This window comes from Scyliorhinus torazame, chromosome 3 (genome assembly GCF_047496885.1).
Source record: "Scyliorhinus torazame isolate Kashiwa2021f chromosome 3, sScyTor2.1, whole genome shotgun sequence".
NCBI lineage: Eukaryota > Metazoa > Chordata > Chondrichthyes > Carcharhiniformes > Scyliorhinidae > Scyliorhinus > Scyliorhinus torazame.
Window position 1 is genome coordinate 107,275,115 of NC_092709.1, and position 16,193 is coordinate 107,291,307.

Sequence of the window (16,193 nt, forward strand, 5' to 3'; positions counted from 1 at the left end):
TTCAATTTGAGTTCTTCAGATCTCCCATAAAACGTTAGTAGCAAACTGGCAGAAAAAGTCTCATAACAATTGCAGATACTGCTACTTGTGGCAGTTTTTGCTATTTATCCAAAGGTTCTGTTGGCCTCCTGCTGAATTTATGGTTGGAATTTGCGAAACCCACCTTCAGCAGCACTGTCCAAATTCATGTCTCTGCCTAGCAGGATAAGTCTTACACCAGGTTAAACTCCAACAGGATTATTTGGAATCAGGAGCTTTCGGAGTGTAGCTCCTTCATCAGATGAGTGAGGAGTCAGTCACCTGATGAAGGAGCTACGCTCCGAAAACTCGGGATTCCATATAATCCTGTTGGACTTTAACCTGGTGTTGTAAGACTTCTTACTGTGTCCATCCCAGTCTGACACCAGCATGTCTGCATCATAGGAGGACAAGGGCAGCAGCCACATGGGAGCACCACCTGCAAGTTCCCCTCCAAGCCACACACCATCTTGACTTTGAACTTTACTGTGTCGCTGGATCAAAATCTTGGCACCTCCTTCCTAACAGCACTGCAGGTGCACCTAGAACATATGGGCTGCAACAGTTCAAGAAGGCAGTTCACAACCACCTTCTCAAGGGAAATTTAAGCAACAAATAACGGCCCTGCCAGTGACGCTCACATCTATGAATAAAAACAATCTAGGGCTCATCAAAACAAGATCCTTCTTTTATTTCTCCTATACTCATCAAATTCCTCAATAGCATGCCTGAGCTTGGGTTCTGGGGAATCATGGATATAAATATATCTCATCATTCCGTATCACAGAGCATTACAGCATTATTATCCATGAACCTACTTAGTGTGTACTAAAGTGATTTAATACACTTTTACTTGTTTTGATTTTTGTGCTGGGAAATGGAAAGTGAACGTCACCTCCATAAACTCCAGGTCAGGCATATCATGATCAAGGAGAACAGTATTATCTGGCATGTGTTCACCTATATGGAGATAGGTTGCTGATGGAGTCAGTGAAGTCAATCATCCTGCTGCCTTGCACTTGGCTGTACATTAGGGTGAAATTTTCTGCTTTCAGGAGTGAGTGAAGTGAATAAGCTCCTAGTTTTTCTCACCCATTTAATATAGGCCCATGAAGGGTGGCAATAACCTAATCTGACAACTTCTCCACCCTCTGGAAGATATTTCATGCATTGTGCACATCTATTGCTCTATTGTGCTCATTATTTCATTTTTTAAAAATATTATTTTTTTCCAATTAAGGGGCAAATTAGCATGCACCTACCCTGGACATCTTTGGGTTGTGGGGGTGAGACCCATGCAGACATGAAGAAAATGTACAAACTCCACACGGGCAGTGATCCAGGGCTGGGATCGAATCTGGGTCCTCGGCGCCATGAAGAAGCAGTGCTAACCAATGCGCCACTGTGCCGCCCTCACTCATTCTTTCATTGTCCCTAAACTAGATGCCACACCTTTGTGAAGACAGACGTGGTAGTGAGGACTAGCAGGCGTACAGTGAAGCTTCAAGGATGAGGTGCTCTTCTGTTCCTAGTATGGACAGGCGGCCAACGGCCCGAATCGTAGGTCCGACTCTGAATTGGACATTCTAAATTAAACCACAGCCAACAGCCCACAGCCAGGCCTGATGGGAATTTGGACAGGCCAAGTTTGAATACACGAGTCAGAGACAGGAAAGTCAGGGCAAGTCTGGGCTTGTCCTGCAAGCTGGGATTGGAGATAATCGGCCCTATCCAAATAAGAACAATTATTGTGCATTCTCCATATTTGGCCAGTCTCTCTGACACCTTGGATTCCTGCCTTTACCATATATAAAATAGGGTTATGTATAGACAATGCACCTTGAGGTACCCTCAATAACGACGCTTAGAGTGTAAACGGTAAAGAAGGCTTTAATAAACTAAGAACTATGCTAGAGCCGAAACATGTGCTAACTGCTGCACAGCCCACAAGGCAGCCCCTTATATATGGCTCACAGATGGGCGGAATGTAGCCACCTAAAATGGCTGATTCCCGATTAATTTGGCCAAAACCCGATGTAAAAATGGCTAACCGAAAAGGCTGATGGGAAAAGCAGCCAACAGCGTATTCGGCTCTGGGGAAGTCGGCCCAGATCGATAGCTGCGACCATTAGCAGCACATCAACCCAGACATCTGCAGTTTAATTGGCTATCCCCGGGAACAATTGCAACATATTAGCAATTGAATGCCGATCCAGACCTCTCGGCGCCAGCAGTGGCCGAGACAAAGACAGGTGAACGACCACCCCCCCGATCAAGGAATCGCCCCATTATTGGAGCATATCGAACCCAGTGATTGGGAACAAGTCCAATCACTTGGGACCAGGGTCAAGGTCCGCCCCGAGAGGCGGGAAGCCCCCGGGAACTATAAAGATAGGGGCCAAGTTCAGATCGACCCTTCTCTCCCTTCTTCTCCTGGTGGGCCATTCCCAAAAGTTAAGTATTGGCCAGTAGTGGTAGGTAGTAGTCTAGAAAGTAGGATTATTGTGTAAGTATTTATTGCTGTATATAATAAATGACCGTTGATTTTACTCTTACTAAGCGGTGTGCTGTCTTATTAATCATAACTAGAGCTTGAACCACGTGGCGGTATCAGAAAGATACCTGGTGACTCGTGAGCAAAGGTGACAGAATTAGAGCTAATAAAACTAAGGCTGATAAGAGCAACAACCAGAGGCGGAGTCCCCAGGGCTCCAAGCCCGGTCTTAAAGGGGACATCACCTTACATGATGACAAGGCAGTAACCGTTCATCACACACCTGAAAATGGACCCTGGGGGGTTCTTCGCGTCATACCGATTTGGAACCAGCAACTCCATTGACCTCGGCCAGTGACCTCATTGGCTGAAGGCCAGAGAATCTTCTGGAAGAGTGCAAAGAGGGGCGATAAGAAGGGACGCCTGGAGGCCAGCCCCAGTGAAGACTCGGCGTGACCCACAGCAAGGAGACGACAGACAAGACCCAGTGGCAACCCAGACGTGGATGGAAGAGGGCGTATGAGAATCACCTTTGAAGACAAGGATCCTGAGATGGCAAGGGCTCAGACCTGGACCTGTGGCTCGATCAAGGTCATCGGCACTTGTAGTATTAGAATCTTGGGCAAATAAGGTTAAGATAATTTGGGGATAATAACTGTGTTGCTATTATTGAATTTGTGAATAAATTTGGGTTGAACCGCAAACCTGTTTCTGTCCTTTGTTCACATTGTAAGTAAGGGCACCTGGGTAAACGTAAATAATAAAGTGATCGAAGTGCCTGATCATTTCCAGACAACATTAGTAATGGTCCCAATGGACACAGCAGCCTTGGTTGCAGAAAATATCCCTGTTCTCCCAAGATTCATTCACTGAGTGCTTCTTCTCCTACGCAGCCCTCATGTATTTCCACACACTAACGGCATTGTGGCTTCTGAGATAACAATCACTGATCGACGCAATTAGTACCTGTAATCAGATACAAATTGAACATTAATGGGGCGGCACGGTGGCACAGTGGTTAGCACTGCTGCTCACAGCACCAGGGACCCGGGTTCAATTCCGGCCTCGGGTGACTATCTGTGAGGAGTTTGCACTTTCTCCCCATATCTGAGTTTCCTCCGGGTGCTCTGGTTTCCTCCCACAGTCCAAAGATCTGCAGGTTAGGTGGTTTGGCCATGCTAAATTGCCCCTCAGTGTCCAAAAGGTTAGGTGGGGTTACTGGGCTACACGGATAGGGTGGAGGCATGGGCTTAAGTAGGGTGCTCTTTCCCAGGGCCGGTGCAGACTTGATGGGCCAAATGGCCTCATTCTGCACTGTAGGGATTCTATGATTCTATAATTAAGGAGCCTTCCTATCCTTAAAAACACAGGTTTGAAATGAAGACAATTCATGAACAATGTTCCAGGTTATCCATTCACGAACTTCAGAAGATAAATCCATAGGACACTAATTTTATGGCACTAATCTATTTAACATCTGATTGGCAAATTGATGTATCAGTCAGAAAGGAATTCTTGTCGTATAATATAATCCATAACTTGCTGTACTGTGACTTCACGATATAGCTGTCAATAATACTGGTACATAATGATGAACATCAATTAATATCATGTCAGAAGCTCCATTATCTAACATATGGCACATGTGCCTTCAATTAATGTTTGACAGCTTCTCTGCCCTCATTCCCCTCAAAGAAGAAATGTGACTTGAAAGGTTCACGTGGCCCTGCTTGAATTCCCCACTTATTGAAAAGGTTAAAGGTTGCTCATTGAAATCTATTTCTATCTAACAATAAATTACAATACCTTATGTGGCATGCACAGAATGCTTCAAGTGTTGTAAGCACAAAAAGAAATACAACTGACTTCACAACTACTGAATCATGTGTTACAAAGAAATAAATGCAAACACTATAATTCTGGTAACTGAGACTTACAGTGGTTGAATAGAGGCAAACACACATTCTGCGGTTTCCTAGGATAACCAGTCTTTATTGAACTGAAGTTTAAGTAAAGACTATGGGACTGAAATTCCACTTCTTTATGGATGTATTTATAAGGCAGGTACATTGCTGGAATTACAATTTGAATCAGAATCCAGAAGAGATGGATTTTCTTCTAATTAATATCATAGAACATTGCAACAGAGGAGATTTCGGAACTTATGCTCCATCCCGCTTATGTTAAAGCAGTGGTGTGTGTCCATATCTAGGTGCATCTTGGGTTACCTTTGGATTGCTGCCAGACGCTCCCCTTACAGGCCCAGTAGAACCTATGCAAGTGTGGAGGGATAGGTGGTGAGGGGTGAGTTTCCTTGGGGCTTTCCTCACCCTGCTGTTGTAACTTTGGCACTATTTATTATCTGACAGTGGATGCCACAGTCCTCAGCTATGGAATGGCAGAATTCAGAAAAGAAATTGGCTCGGCTTTATTTTCAGACTGATCTACTTCCACTCTCGGAGCTCAAAGATCATGGCGCTCCTTCTGCAGGGCAGACAACCCCTGTTGTGCCCCTAATGGATCGTTGCCAGCCCCTATTATTTGTGCAGTTCCATCCCAGGACTAAGGGACGGGTTTATAGCAAGGTCAAAGCAGCAAATTATTTTTTCCCCCCCTCTGTACCAGTCTTTTTTTTTATGTCAGCCGCTTCATAAATTTTCTTTTTATCTGAGCCTGGAATTCAAAACAAACATTTCCCGCTAATTGCTGATCCTCAGTTACCATTTAAGTCATCAGATTTCAAAGCTGAGTTTTTCCAGCATTTTCTGTTTTTACTTCATCAAAGCCTTGCAAAAATACAACATTTTTTTAAAATGTTGATGCGTACTGCGGTATAATAAGTGGTATTACAATTTCTTTTTTTTTTATAGTCAAACCAGAGGTTTACTGTAGACATAACCTTGAAAGAAAACAAGCTGAAGAAATTAGTCATATTTTTTGTTTTCATAAGTGGTTCTCCTGAGGATTCTCAAAGGCATGATTTTTTAAAAGTGCTCTTTGCAACCTGTAACTGTCTCAAGTATTTTCAGCCAGGATGCTCGACAGGGCCCAAGGAGTTCTTTTTGGGTCACTTTGAAGCACTTCCTTGTATTTTACTGAAACTGCCCTGCAGCACTTTAAAAAAACGAAAGTGCTTCACTGGCAATGACCTGCAAAGTTAACAATGGAGGTTTTATTGGAGAGCAAGGACACTATTACTGCCCTTAAAAATCCAGCAACAGGGGTTAATAAGCAGACTGTGAAAAATATACTGCAGCTTTCTTTCTTCCTGACTCTGTCACATTAATATTGGCGATACAGTGCGTATTTGGTGCATACCAGTGGTTTACTATTCAGACCTAGTGGTTTATGTCTCCATTGAGTCAGCATTGGAACTAATAAATCACTTAACCCTGACATCGGCCCCTTTTTTAATTTCAGATATTTTTGTTTTAAGATTATTTTGAACAGAAAGCAATGCTAAGAATGTATTATAAACACAGGCTCGCATAACATGACCAACCAGCAAACATTTCTTCCAATGAAATCCAGCAAGAAAGATCCCATTGATTATTAGATAGACTGAGCTGAACTAAGGAACGGTACACCCAATTAAGGTGGGGAGGGAATTTATTTTAAAAAGTCAAATACAGGACAAGGGCACTTGCCTCAATAACTGCGGCGGAGATACTTCAAAACCTTTCTCAACACTAAATTCACTAGTTCTATATCTGACAGAAGAGGTTAAATAGACTTCCATGGAACAGAAAATGTGGTGTGGAATAAAACAGGCAACCGATTTGCTGGAAAGCCATTTTGTGCAACAGGTAGAGAACAATTTCACCTCAAAAATATTCAAGCACTAAAATTCAAGTGGGTGACTCTGTCAGGTCACTGCCAATAGCAACCGTTGCTCAGGTGCGGGAAATATGTGGTACTGTCCATGCTTAACTACCCTGCAAGGAAGGTGCTGCAACATTTGGGTGACATCTTCCCTCTTAGGCTGAGTTTATGAACTTAGCCTATGCCCTCCAGACCTGTACCACCAAGCATCACTATTCCAGATGATGGCTAGGGTTGGTGCTATACACACAGCAATAATACAAAGATAACAACGACAAAACCTTCCTATAGATTAAAACCATGGTATTCAAAGCTTATTGAAATCAACCAAAAGGTGTGGATGTCGAATAAGTACAAACAATTGCCACATAATACAATTAATCTATTTTTAATTGTTTTAAAAATGTAACTTCTAATATTGCAATAATGAAGATAAGAATCAAATTAAATCATTAATGTGACCCGATCAGGTTGTGACTTTATTTCAAAGTCCTTTCGACCTTCAAGTTTCAACGCACTTTCCTTATGTCAAAGACTCAGATCCTACGCTTGAGCATTTGACAGTTGTAGAATGTTGGTGAGTTACATGGATAGATCCGGTTACTAGTTACACCAGGAAAGTGGTGCCAGTTATCACTCAAACCTGATGCTGAATAAAGACATGGGGACGAAATGAATAAGGCTGAATAGGTCATTGAGAGAATCACAGTGTGTGATTAAACTGCACTTTTTGCTGCGATGCAGGCAGGCAGCATGCAAACTGCGTGTTACCCGTACATTTGCATGTTTCAGCACCCAGTACACCTAGCACACTGTTGAATGACTGCACATCTGAGCAGGAGGTGCAAAATCTTGTGAGGCAAGCACCAGTTCAAGCATGTCTGCATTACTAAAGAAAATCTGCACCTCCTAAAGGGGAGGTGCATTTTAGTTTGAAAAGGTGCTGTCATTCATTACAAAAGCAATGTAATGGTAAAGATATAGGAAGAACAATATGGCAGAGAGAGGGCTCCAAGATTATCCCACACAGCAATGGAGGCCTTGATGCAAGTGGAGAAAAGTCCTCTGTCCACAGGAGACCAGATGAATCTCCAGACAAACTGTGAAATGTAGTAGAGCAGATAACCATGCAAGTCACTCCTAACAGTGTAGCCCTGGGAAAATGGATGCAGTGCTGCAAGAAGTTCAATGACTACACAAATTGTCAAGGTAAGTAAATGCACCTTCAAATGCCACATCCTACCAACTGCACCACAGAATGCTCATTGCACGCGATCATTCACCGATCAATAATCTCCATTAATCACAACTCATGAAGCTTCACCTCACTCGCATGCCTAGCAAGCCTCAAATTAACATCTCACAACATGCATAGACTTCCAGCTCTTCAGTAATGGCAGCTACATCACCTAAACACATAACACACACACACACTGACCGACCAACTTCCCTCTCTCTTGCAGGACAAGGTGACACACAACCAGAGGCAGTGGTACCCAATTGATGGTGGACAACATGCTATTATCCCATTGGAGGCGATGGAGCTCTGCATCACTGAGGCCATGGCCAGTGGTAAGGCTGAAAGGAATTTAAAATAAAAAAAATAAAAATTTAGAATACCCAATTATCTTTTTCCAATTAAGGGACAATTTAGTGTGGTCAATCCACCTAACCTGCACATCTTTGGGGTGTGGGGGTGAAACCCACGCAGACACATGGAGAATGTGTGAAAGGATTAAAAATGACAGTGTGTTCCTTATTAATTCTTCTCACAACCCTTTTACCCTCATCCCACAATCTCTTCTGATTCCCAAGCTGCAAACGGTGTCAGCACATATATCTTGTTTTCCCCTTTACTTCATCACAACCCTACAATTGTGCCTTTTTCCTTATGGATATCCTTGAACTGCCACGCACTGGTGCAGGAGCAGGAATTACAAAAGGAAGAAGAGTGATAATGATGAAGCACCAGAACGTGATCACACAATGGGCGGCACGGTGGCACTATGGTTAGCACTGCTGCCTCACAGCACCAGGGGCCCTGATTGAATTCCGGTCTTCGGTGACTGTCTGTGTGGAGTTTGCACATTCTCCCTGTGTCTGCATGAGTTTCCTCTGGGTGCTCCGGTTTCCTCCCACTGTCCAAAGATATGCAGGTTAAGTGGATTGGCCATGCTAAATTGTGCCTTAGTGTCCAAAAGGTTATGTAAGGTTACAGGGATAGGGTGGGGGTGTGGTCCTTCGGAGGGTTGGTGCAGACTCGATGGGCCAAATGACCTGTCCCTGCACAGTAGGGATTCTATGATTGCATGGCACCCAGAGCCATTTGCTCAGATACTGGAATTATGCATAATTTAAAGGGCAGCATAGAGACAGAAACTGCACATAATGAGACATCAGGCAGGAGTGGCCTGAAATCAAGTCAAGGGAAATAGGTCAGGTAGGTGCTAGCTTCCTGCGGCAGAAAGGCAGTAAGGCTATCAAGCCTATTATGATGCTATTACCACCTCGTTACTGTATGGTAAAAACAGTGACATTTAATTCTAACTAATCAATTGCTATATATGATCATCAATTTAAGATTAATTCCTGAAAATAAATTAATGTTCTCAATGAAGCAACTTGTTGCAAATTCTTTTCTGGAACAGATTAAAGTGGGTCGAGCTTTGTTTCCACTGTCTGGGTGTTAAGTATTTCCTGGGTAAAACGCAGAGTGGAATGCAGAGACAATTGCACTGATTTTTCTTCCACTAATTTAAATGAAAGGAAAATTGAGTGGGTTCTGTCATGGCTTGAAATCTTCCTGACTGATTTTTCTCTCCCTCCAGGTGATGACATATATCCAGGCAGGAAAGACAGAAAAATGACTTAAAGTTTACAACTGCAATAATCACAGAACAATTGAATCTTTGAGCAATGTTATGTCAAATGAACTGGCAATGTATGACAGTCTTATTTCTGACACAATTCAGGAAGAAATACTTTGTCTCAATCTTTTAAATAGCTAACAGTAATTGCCAATCTTAATTCTTTAGCTGTTAAACAGGTCGAGCACCAAAGTAAGCAGTAAAGTTATATCTCCTAAACTTATGTTTGGCAAACATAGCATTTTATTTTATAAGTTATGTTAAACAAAAGTACCCTCGCATTGCCATTCATCTGTGAGACATGTTAATGATAAGGACGTTGTCATAATATACACCAGTATATCATGGTGCAGACACACACTGATGGACACACAGTGGGACCAATCAACACACACAACACCGCAGCCAATCACCAGTGAGAGCACACGCACTATAAAGACAGGGGACATCAGAGTTCCCGCTCATTCAAGTAGCAGCTAGCTAGGAGCACAGAGCTCACAGCCAGCAACACAGACATTCACCATGTGCTGAGTGCATCAACTGGTTAGGACAAGGCAAATGTCTTTAGTAAAAGCTGGTATTGTATTTACCCACAGTTCAAGTACGTTTAAATAGTTAACCTTGTAATAAAATAGTGTTGCACTATTCAAGTGTTGGTGACCTGTATGTGATCCAGAACACCCAACACATCATGAAACCAGGAGTGGTTGCATACTAGCACTTCTTAGGCCTACCTGCAAGTGATCTGCTTTCCGCCAGCATTCCGTCATTCTGCAACATGGACAACATCAGCCCGCCGCCGCCGCTCCGCATCGCCGGCAACCTCGGGGCCAACTGGAAGATTTTCAAACAGCGCTTCCAGCTCGACCTCGAAGCCACGGACAGGGAGGGCGCCTCGGACACCAGAAAGATTGCTCTTCTCCTCGCCACGGCCGGGGTCCATGCCATCCATATTTTCAACTCTCTCACCTTTGCAGATGACGAAGACAAGACGAAGTTCAAGACGGTTCTCCTCAAATTTGACACTCACTGCAGCGTAGAGGTGAATGAAAGTTTCGAACGCTACGTGTTCCAGCAGCATTTGCAGGGTAAGGACGAACCTTTCCAATCCTTTCTCACGCACCTCCGCATCCTTGCGCAATCTTGCAGCTACGGGCCCACCTCCGACTCCATGATACACGACCAGATCATTTTTGGTGTTCAGTCGGACCCCCTACGTCAGCAGCTCCTCAAAGTAAAGCAACTCACCCTAGCGACCGCCATCGAGACCTGTGTCCTACATGAAAATGTCATCAGTCGGTGAAACGGCGCGGCAAGGTCCCCACGAGGCGGAACGGGTCCAAGTGATTGAACACCTCCAGGGCCTCAGCCTGGATAAGGGCGGCCATTTTGCGCGCTTTTCGCGGATTCCCGCGCTTGTACGCACCAAACGAGGGGACAGCGACATGGAGGAACGTAATGCGCAGGCACGCACCATGCAGGACCGCACCGCGCATGCGCGGTGGCGCAGAGAACGTGCTGACATCACGATGTGCAGCAACTGTGGCTCCACCCATTTAAAGCGGCAATGCCCCGCAAAATCTCGACAATGCCTACGATGTGGAAGACTTGGCCACTATGCTGCCTGCTGTCGAGCAGCTCAGCCTTCCAATTCATATCGCTTCGGCCAGCCTTGCAGGAATGTTCGGGCAATTCAACCCATGGTCACCGAGTACGATTCCGACCTCCCACACAGCAGTGACACCGAGGACCCGAAGGCGCCTTTTCGAGTCGGTGTCGTAACGAAAAACAGGCTGTCCCCGAAGCAAAGACACCAGCCACTGTCGGTATACAGCATCGATCCAGACGATGAGTGGTGTGCCACCCTGACGGTCAACAAGAATTCGTCGCCCACCTCAGAGACTTAATTTGTGAACTTTGCACTAATGGACTCTCTGGTCTGTTCTGTTCTTCCGTTTAATCGTTCAAGTGGTTTGTGTATAGTGTTCATCTCGTTATTTGTGTGACACACTGTTTTTTTATGCACCAGGCACCTTCCCATGTAAATAGCATAGTTTTATGTACATAGTCCTGTAAATATTTCGCACACACGTAGTCAGGAACATTCACCACACACTATTTATTGTCACGCAGGCACATTTTTTTTATATAAAAGGGGGGATGTCATAATATACACCAGTATATCATGGTGCAGACACACACTGATGGACACACAGTGGGACCAATCAACATACACAACACCGCAGCCAACCACCAGTGAGAGCACTCGCACTATAAAGACAGGGGACATCAGAGTTCCCGCTCATTCAAGTAGCAGCTAACTAGGAGCACAGAGCTCACAGCCTGCAACACAGACATTCACCATGTGCTGAGTGCATCAACTGGTTAGGACAAGGCAAAGGTCTTTAGTAAAAGCTGGTATTGTATTTACCCACAGTTCAAGTATGTTTAAATAGATAACCTTTGAATAAAATAGTGTTGCACTACTTCAAGTGTTGATGGCCTGTATGTGATCCAGAACACCCAACACATCAGACGTGTCTTATGAGTGTGAAATTCTTATACTTCAACCTCGAAAATCGACCCTGAGTGAAACTGTCAATTCACTGCAATTATTGTCAATTTGTAGGTAATTCAGTGGACCTAAGTTCACTTAGAGCTAGGTTGAGACTTTTCAAATATATTTCCTTTAGAAGAATGTCTGCCAACATCCGTCTGGACTGGATACAAACTTTATTTTTTAATAAATTTAGAGTACTCAATTAATTTTTTCCGATTAAGGGGCAATTTAGCATGGCCAATCCACCTAGCCTGCACATCTTTGGGTTGTGGGGGTGAAACCCACGCAAACACGGGGAGAATGTGCAAACTCCACACGGACAGTGATCCAGAGCCAGGATCGAACCTGGGACCTCGGTACCGTGAGGCAGCAGTGCTAACCACTGCGCCACCGTGCTACTGATACAAACTTGAAGGTGTCAGTAGTGAAATAATGTGGTAACATAGATACCAAAGAACTGCATCAAAATCAAAACCAGAACTGAAACAGAAAATATTGGACAATCTCAGCAAGTCTGGCAGCATCTGCGGAGAGAGAAGGGAGCTAACGTTTCGAGTCTGGATGACTCTTTGACAAACCCTTCTCTCTCTCCACAGATGCTGTCAGACCTGCTGAGATCGACCAGCATTTTCTGCTTTTGTTTCAGGTTCCAGCATCCGCAGTAATTTGCTTTTATTTTCATTCAAATCAAACCTGAATAAAAGCAAAATATAAGTTACAGCACATTGTCAATTGTTATCGTTCTAACAATCTTGCTTGCAATATGCTGTATATTAGGGACACAAAATTGTGATTTCCTGCGGAATGACATGAAGGGTAGGAGGGAGCCCACAAACTGCAGTGGATTTCAAAGGTTTCACAAATTATATCAAATATCCTTTAAGGATATATAAAGCAAATACCTAAAGCAGATTTTAGGCCAAATGGGATCAAAGGTTATGGGTAGAAAGCAGGATTAGGCTATTGAGTTGGATGATCAGCCATGATCGTGATGAATGGCGGAGCAGGTTCGAAGGGCCAAAAGGCCTGCTCCTGCTCCTATCTTCTATGTATCTATGTATTAGCAGAACACACTTATCCATTACCATAGCTGACAGCAATGTGGAGCTATATTGAAAGGACAGACATTGTGGGGGCGATTCTCCGTGGCACGGATCAAGTGCCCGCGCCGTCGTGAACAGGGCCCGGGCACAACATATTCTGGCAGTTTCGTGTGGCCAATCCACCTACCCTGCATTTCCTTTGGTTGTGGGGGTGAGACCCACGCAGACTCGGGGAGAATGTGCAAACTCCACACGGACAGTGACCCGGGGCCGGGATCAAACCCGGATCCTCAGTACTGTGAAGCAGCAGTGCTAACTACTGTGCCACCGTGCCACCCCTAGTAAAGCTATATATATATATATATGTAATTGATGTTTTTATTAATCCTTGTGAAACTTTTTTATTTCTGAGAAAATGAGACATCAGATTCCCACGGAACCTGATTCTGTTGCTTTTAGAGGTTTTTTTCTGTTCTTGATGTTGAGTGCCAGGAATATATTGTGCAATGTCAAAATAACATATTCCTGGTCACAACATTGCCGAACATGCTAGAGTACTAAAACCTGGATAAATCAGATTTGGAGGTTGTCATACGATATGCAATAACAGCACACTGTAAATGGTACCGAGGATAAGTGTGAGGCCTACCTGTCCACACTGAGTGCGCACAGGTTCAGAACCGTGATGCCCACCGAGGTTTTCTGCAAGAAAGGTAACAGCTTGCAAACAACAATTCCAAAAGGCCACTCGGGAGTCAGAAGCTGGAGAAGGTGATAGGCAAAGGAGAAAAATGTCAATTATTTTGCTTGAATACATTGGAAAGCAATGAACAAAGTAAGCAAAAGAAATAAAAATAAGACTACAATTAACCCTTGAGTCCTGTTAGAATAGTAGAAGGAGAAATATAAGTTAGAAATTAAAAACCGGGAGATGGAAGTAGCTATGAAAGAATTATGACCAAATCAAAATGAAAACTATTGAAGAGCAGATGATGCAGGAAGCTGCAAAGAGGAGGACGAGCCAATTTAGATTGAGAGACATGGTGAATAAAGGTAGAAGGAATGTGGGCTGGAAAGAATGGATTAGTCAATATCAAAAACTGTGAATGACTGTAAAATAATTAGGAATAAATTGAAATACAGAACGTTGTCCTGAATCCTTTTTTCCTTTTTCAATTTTAGGCATTAACATGTAAAAGATCAAAATGCACCATAAAAAGAGATAAGAAAACATTTCCTGAGAGTGAAATAGAAATCATTTCCCAGGTTAGTTTATAATAATAATAATAATCTTTAGTGTCACAAGTAGGCTTACATTAACACCGCAAGGAAGTTACTGTGAAAATCCCCTAGTGGCCACACTCGGGCGCCTGTTCGGGTACACTGAGGAAGAATTCAGAATGTCCAATTCACCTAACAGCACGTCTTTTGGGACTTGTGGGAGGAAACCGGAGTACCCGGAGGAAACCCACGCAGACACGGGGAGAACGTGCAGGCTCCGCACAGACAGTGACCCAAGCCGGGAATCGAACCTGGGACCCTGGTGGATTGGATTGGATTTGTTTATTGTCACGTGTACCGAGGTACAGTGAAAAGTATTTTTCTGTGAGCAGCTCAACAGATCATTAAGTACATGAGAAGAAAAGGGAATAAAAGAAAATACATAATAGGGCAACACAACACAACATGGTGCTATGAAGCCAGTGTTACCCACTGTGCGACCGTGCTGTCCAATAGATGGATAGACATAGGAAGACCAGACAATAAAACATGGGAAAAAGAAACAGAATAAAATAAGTGTTATGAAATGAGAGGATATGAAATGAGAGGAGGGAGAAGGAGTGTGGAGGATCGCAGAAGCAAAAAATGAGTGGAAGGACTGGAATGAAAGTGGAGTGACAAAGAACAAGAATCCATCGAATCCCTCCGTGAAAGGAGGTGATTTGGCCCATCGAGTCTGCATCGACCCTCTGAAAGAGCACCCTTCCTAGCCCCCCCCCCCATTCCTTTAATCTCATAACCCCACCAAACCTGCACATCTTTGGACTGTGGGAGGAAACCGGAGCCCCGAAAGAAAGAAACCCACGCAGACACAGGGAGGACATGCAAACTCCACACAGGCAGTGACCCAAGGCTGCAATCGAACCCGGATCCCGGGTGCTGTGAGGCAGCAGTACTAGTCAGATGTACCTTAAAGACATGGATAGGGATGTCAATGGTGATGTAGAGCAAGTCTCCCAGGGCCAGGCTCCCGATCAACAAATTGGGGCCATTCCTCATGCACTTGTTCTTGTAGATAATCCTCAGCAGAGTCGCGTTGCCGATCACCCCGATGACGAAAATGGTACAGGAGAGCGAGGCAGTAATGTATTTGAAGGGACGACTGTTGATGGTGTGAAAGTAGCAGGTGGTAGAGTTGCTCCTCTTGCCAGTGGTTGCGTTAACATTGCCAGTGGTTGTGTTAAAATCCCTCACATTGGGGCGGCCACACTGGGATAATCCATCCTTCTTGGAGCAGACTGTGATCGGGTGGAATAAATCCAGGTGATGGGAAGGTGAATGAAGCTCCTCTCCAGTCTCATTCCCAGCTGGCAGATATTCTTCGGTGGTCATCTGTGATATTCCAAAACCGAGACATAAAGAGAGCCAACACAGGGTCGTGCAGACATGCACCAGTTCCATTCTCAGCGAGCCCGGGGACACACACACACACACACAAACACACACACAAGACAAACTCACAGCGGATAAACTTCACCAAACATCCAGCCTTCAAATCAGACTCATTCAACCTCAATTCTCTATCTCAATGCCTTCTCAATCGTTCGAGAGACTCTGGCCGTGTGGGAGCAAGCTGGGCTGGCGAGTGAGAGTTGTCTTTTTTGTGTCCTCACTTTTTCAGCACTTCCAGCTTGTCTGATGGAAAACCTCTGGCCCCCTGGGTGCTGGGTGGAGATGCAGCCAGCCCTCTGAGCGCTCAGCACTGACTGCTGGAGTCAGCAGCACAACTTCCTCAATGCTCAGGCTGGAGGCTGGTCCCAATGAATCTCGTCACTTTTAAAAATCGGCGGAGGAGGGGGGCGAAGAGAAAGGAAGAGAGAGAGAGAGAGATCCGAGCAGAATGTCCAAAAGCTTTTCCCATCCCCAGGCTCAGCTCAACCCATGAGGGATTGGACGTGGGGGGTGGATGGACGGCCGGGGGGGGGGGGGGGAGCTGTCAGGGGCTAACTCAAGCAACTGAGTAACACTGCACTGTGTTACATCAGTCTGGGCAGCAACTAGTGTGGGGAAATTAATGCAACGAGATGTGCTTCTTCCTTTCTTTAAGAATCACCAAAGAGTATTATGGAATTGCATGTGCTATATGCAAACTGGTTATTATTTTAAAG

The 16,193-nt window shown here is 44.4% G+C and overlaps 1 protein-coding gene across 1 annotated transcript in view; it reads right to left on the minus strand.

Annotated features, from left to right (window-relative positions):
• ednraa (endothelin receptor type Aa) overlaps positions 1-15,924 on the minus strand; it is a 96,288-nt gene extending 80,364 nt beyond the window's left edge. Inside the window, exons 1-2 of the mRNA XM_072496096.1 lie at positions 14,995-15,924; positions 13,454-13,566 (exon numbers count right to left, since the gene is read on the minus strand). Of these exons, the coding sequence (XP_072352197.1) occupies positions 13,454-13,566; positions 14,995-15,486 (605 nt within the window). The 5' untranslated portion in view covers positions 15,487-15,924. The remainder of the gene's footprint in view (positions 1-13,453; positions 13,567-14,994) is intronic.
• Between the last annotated feature and the right edge of the window lie 269 nt (positions 15,925-16,193).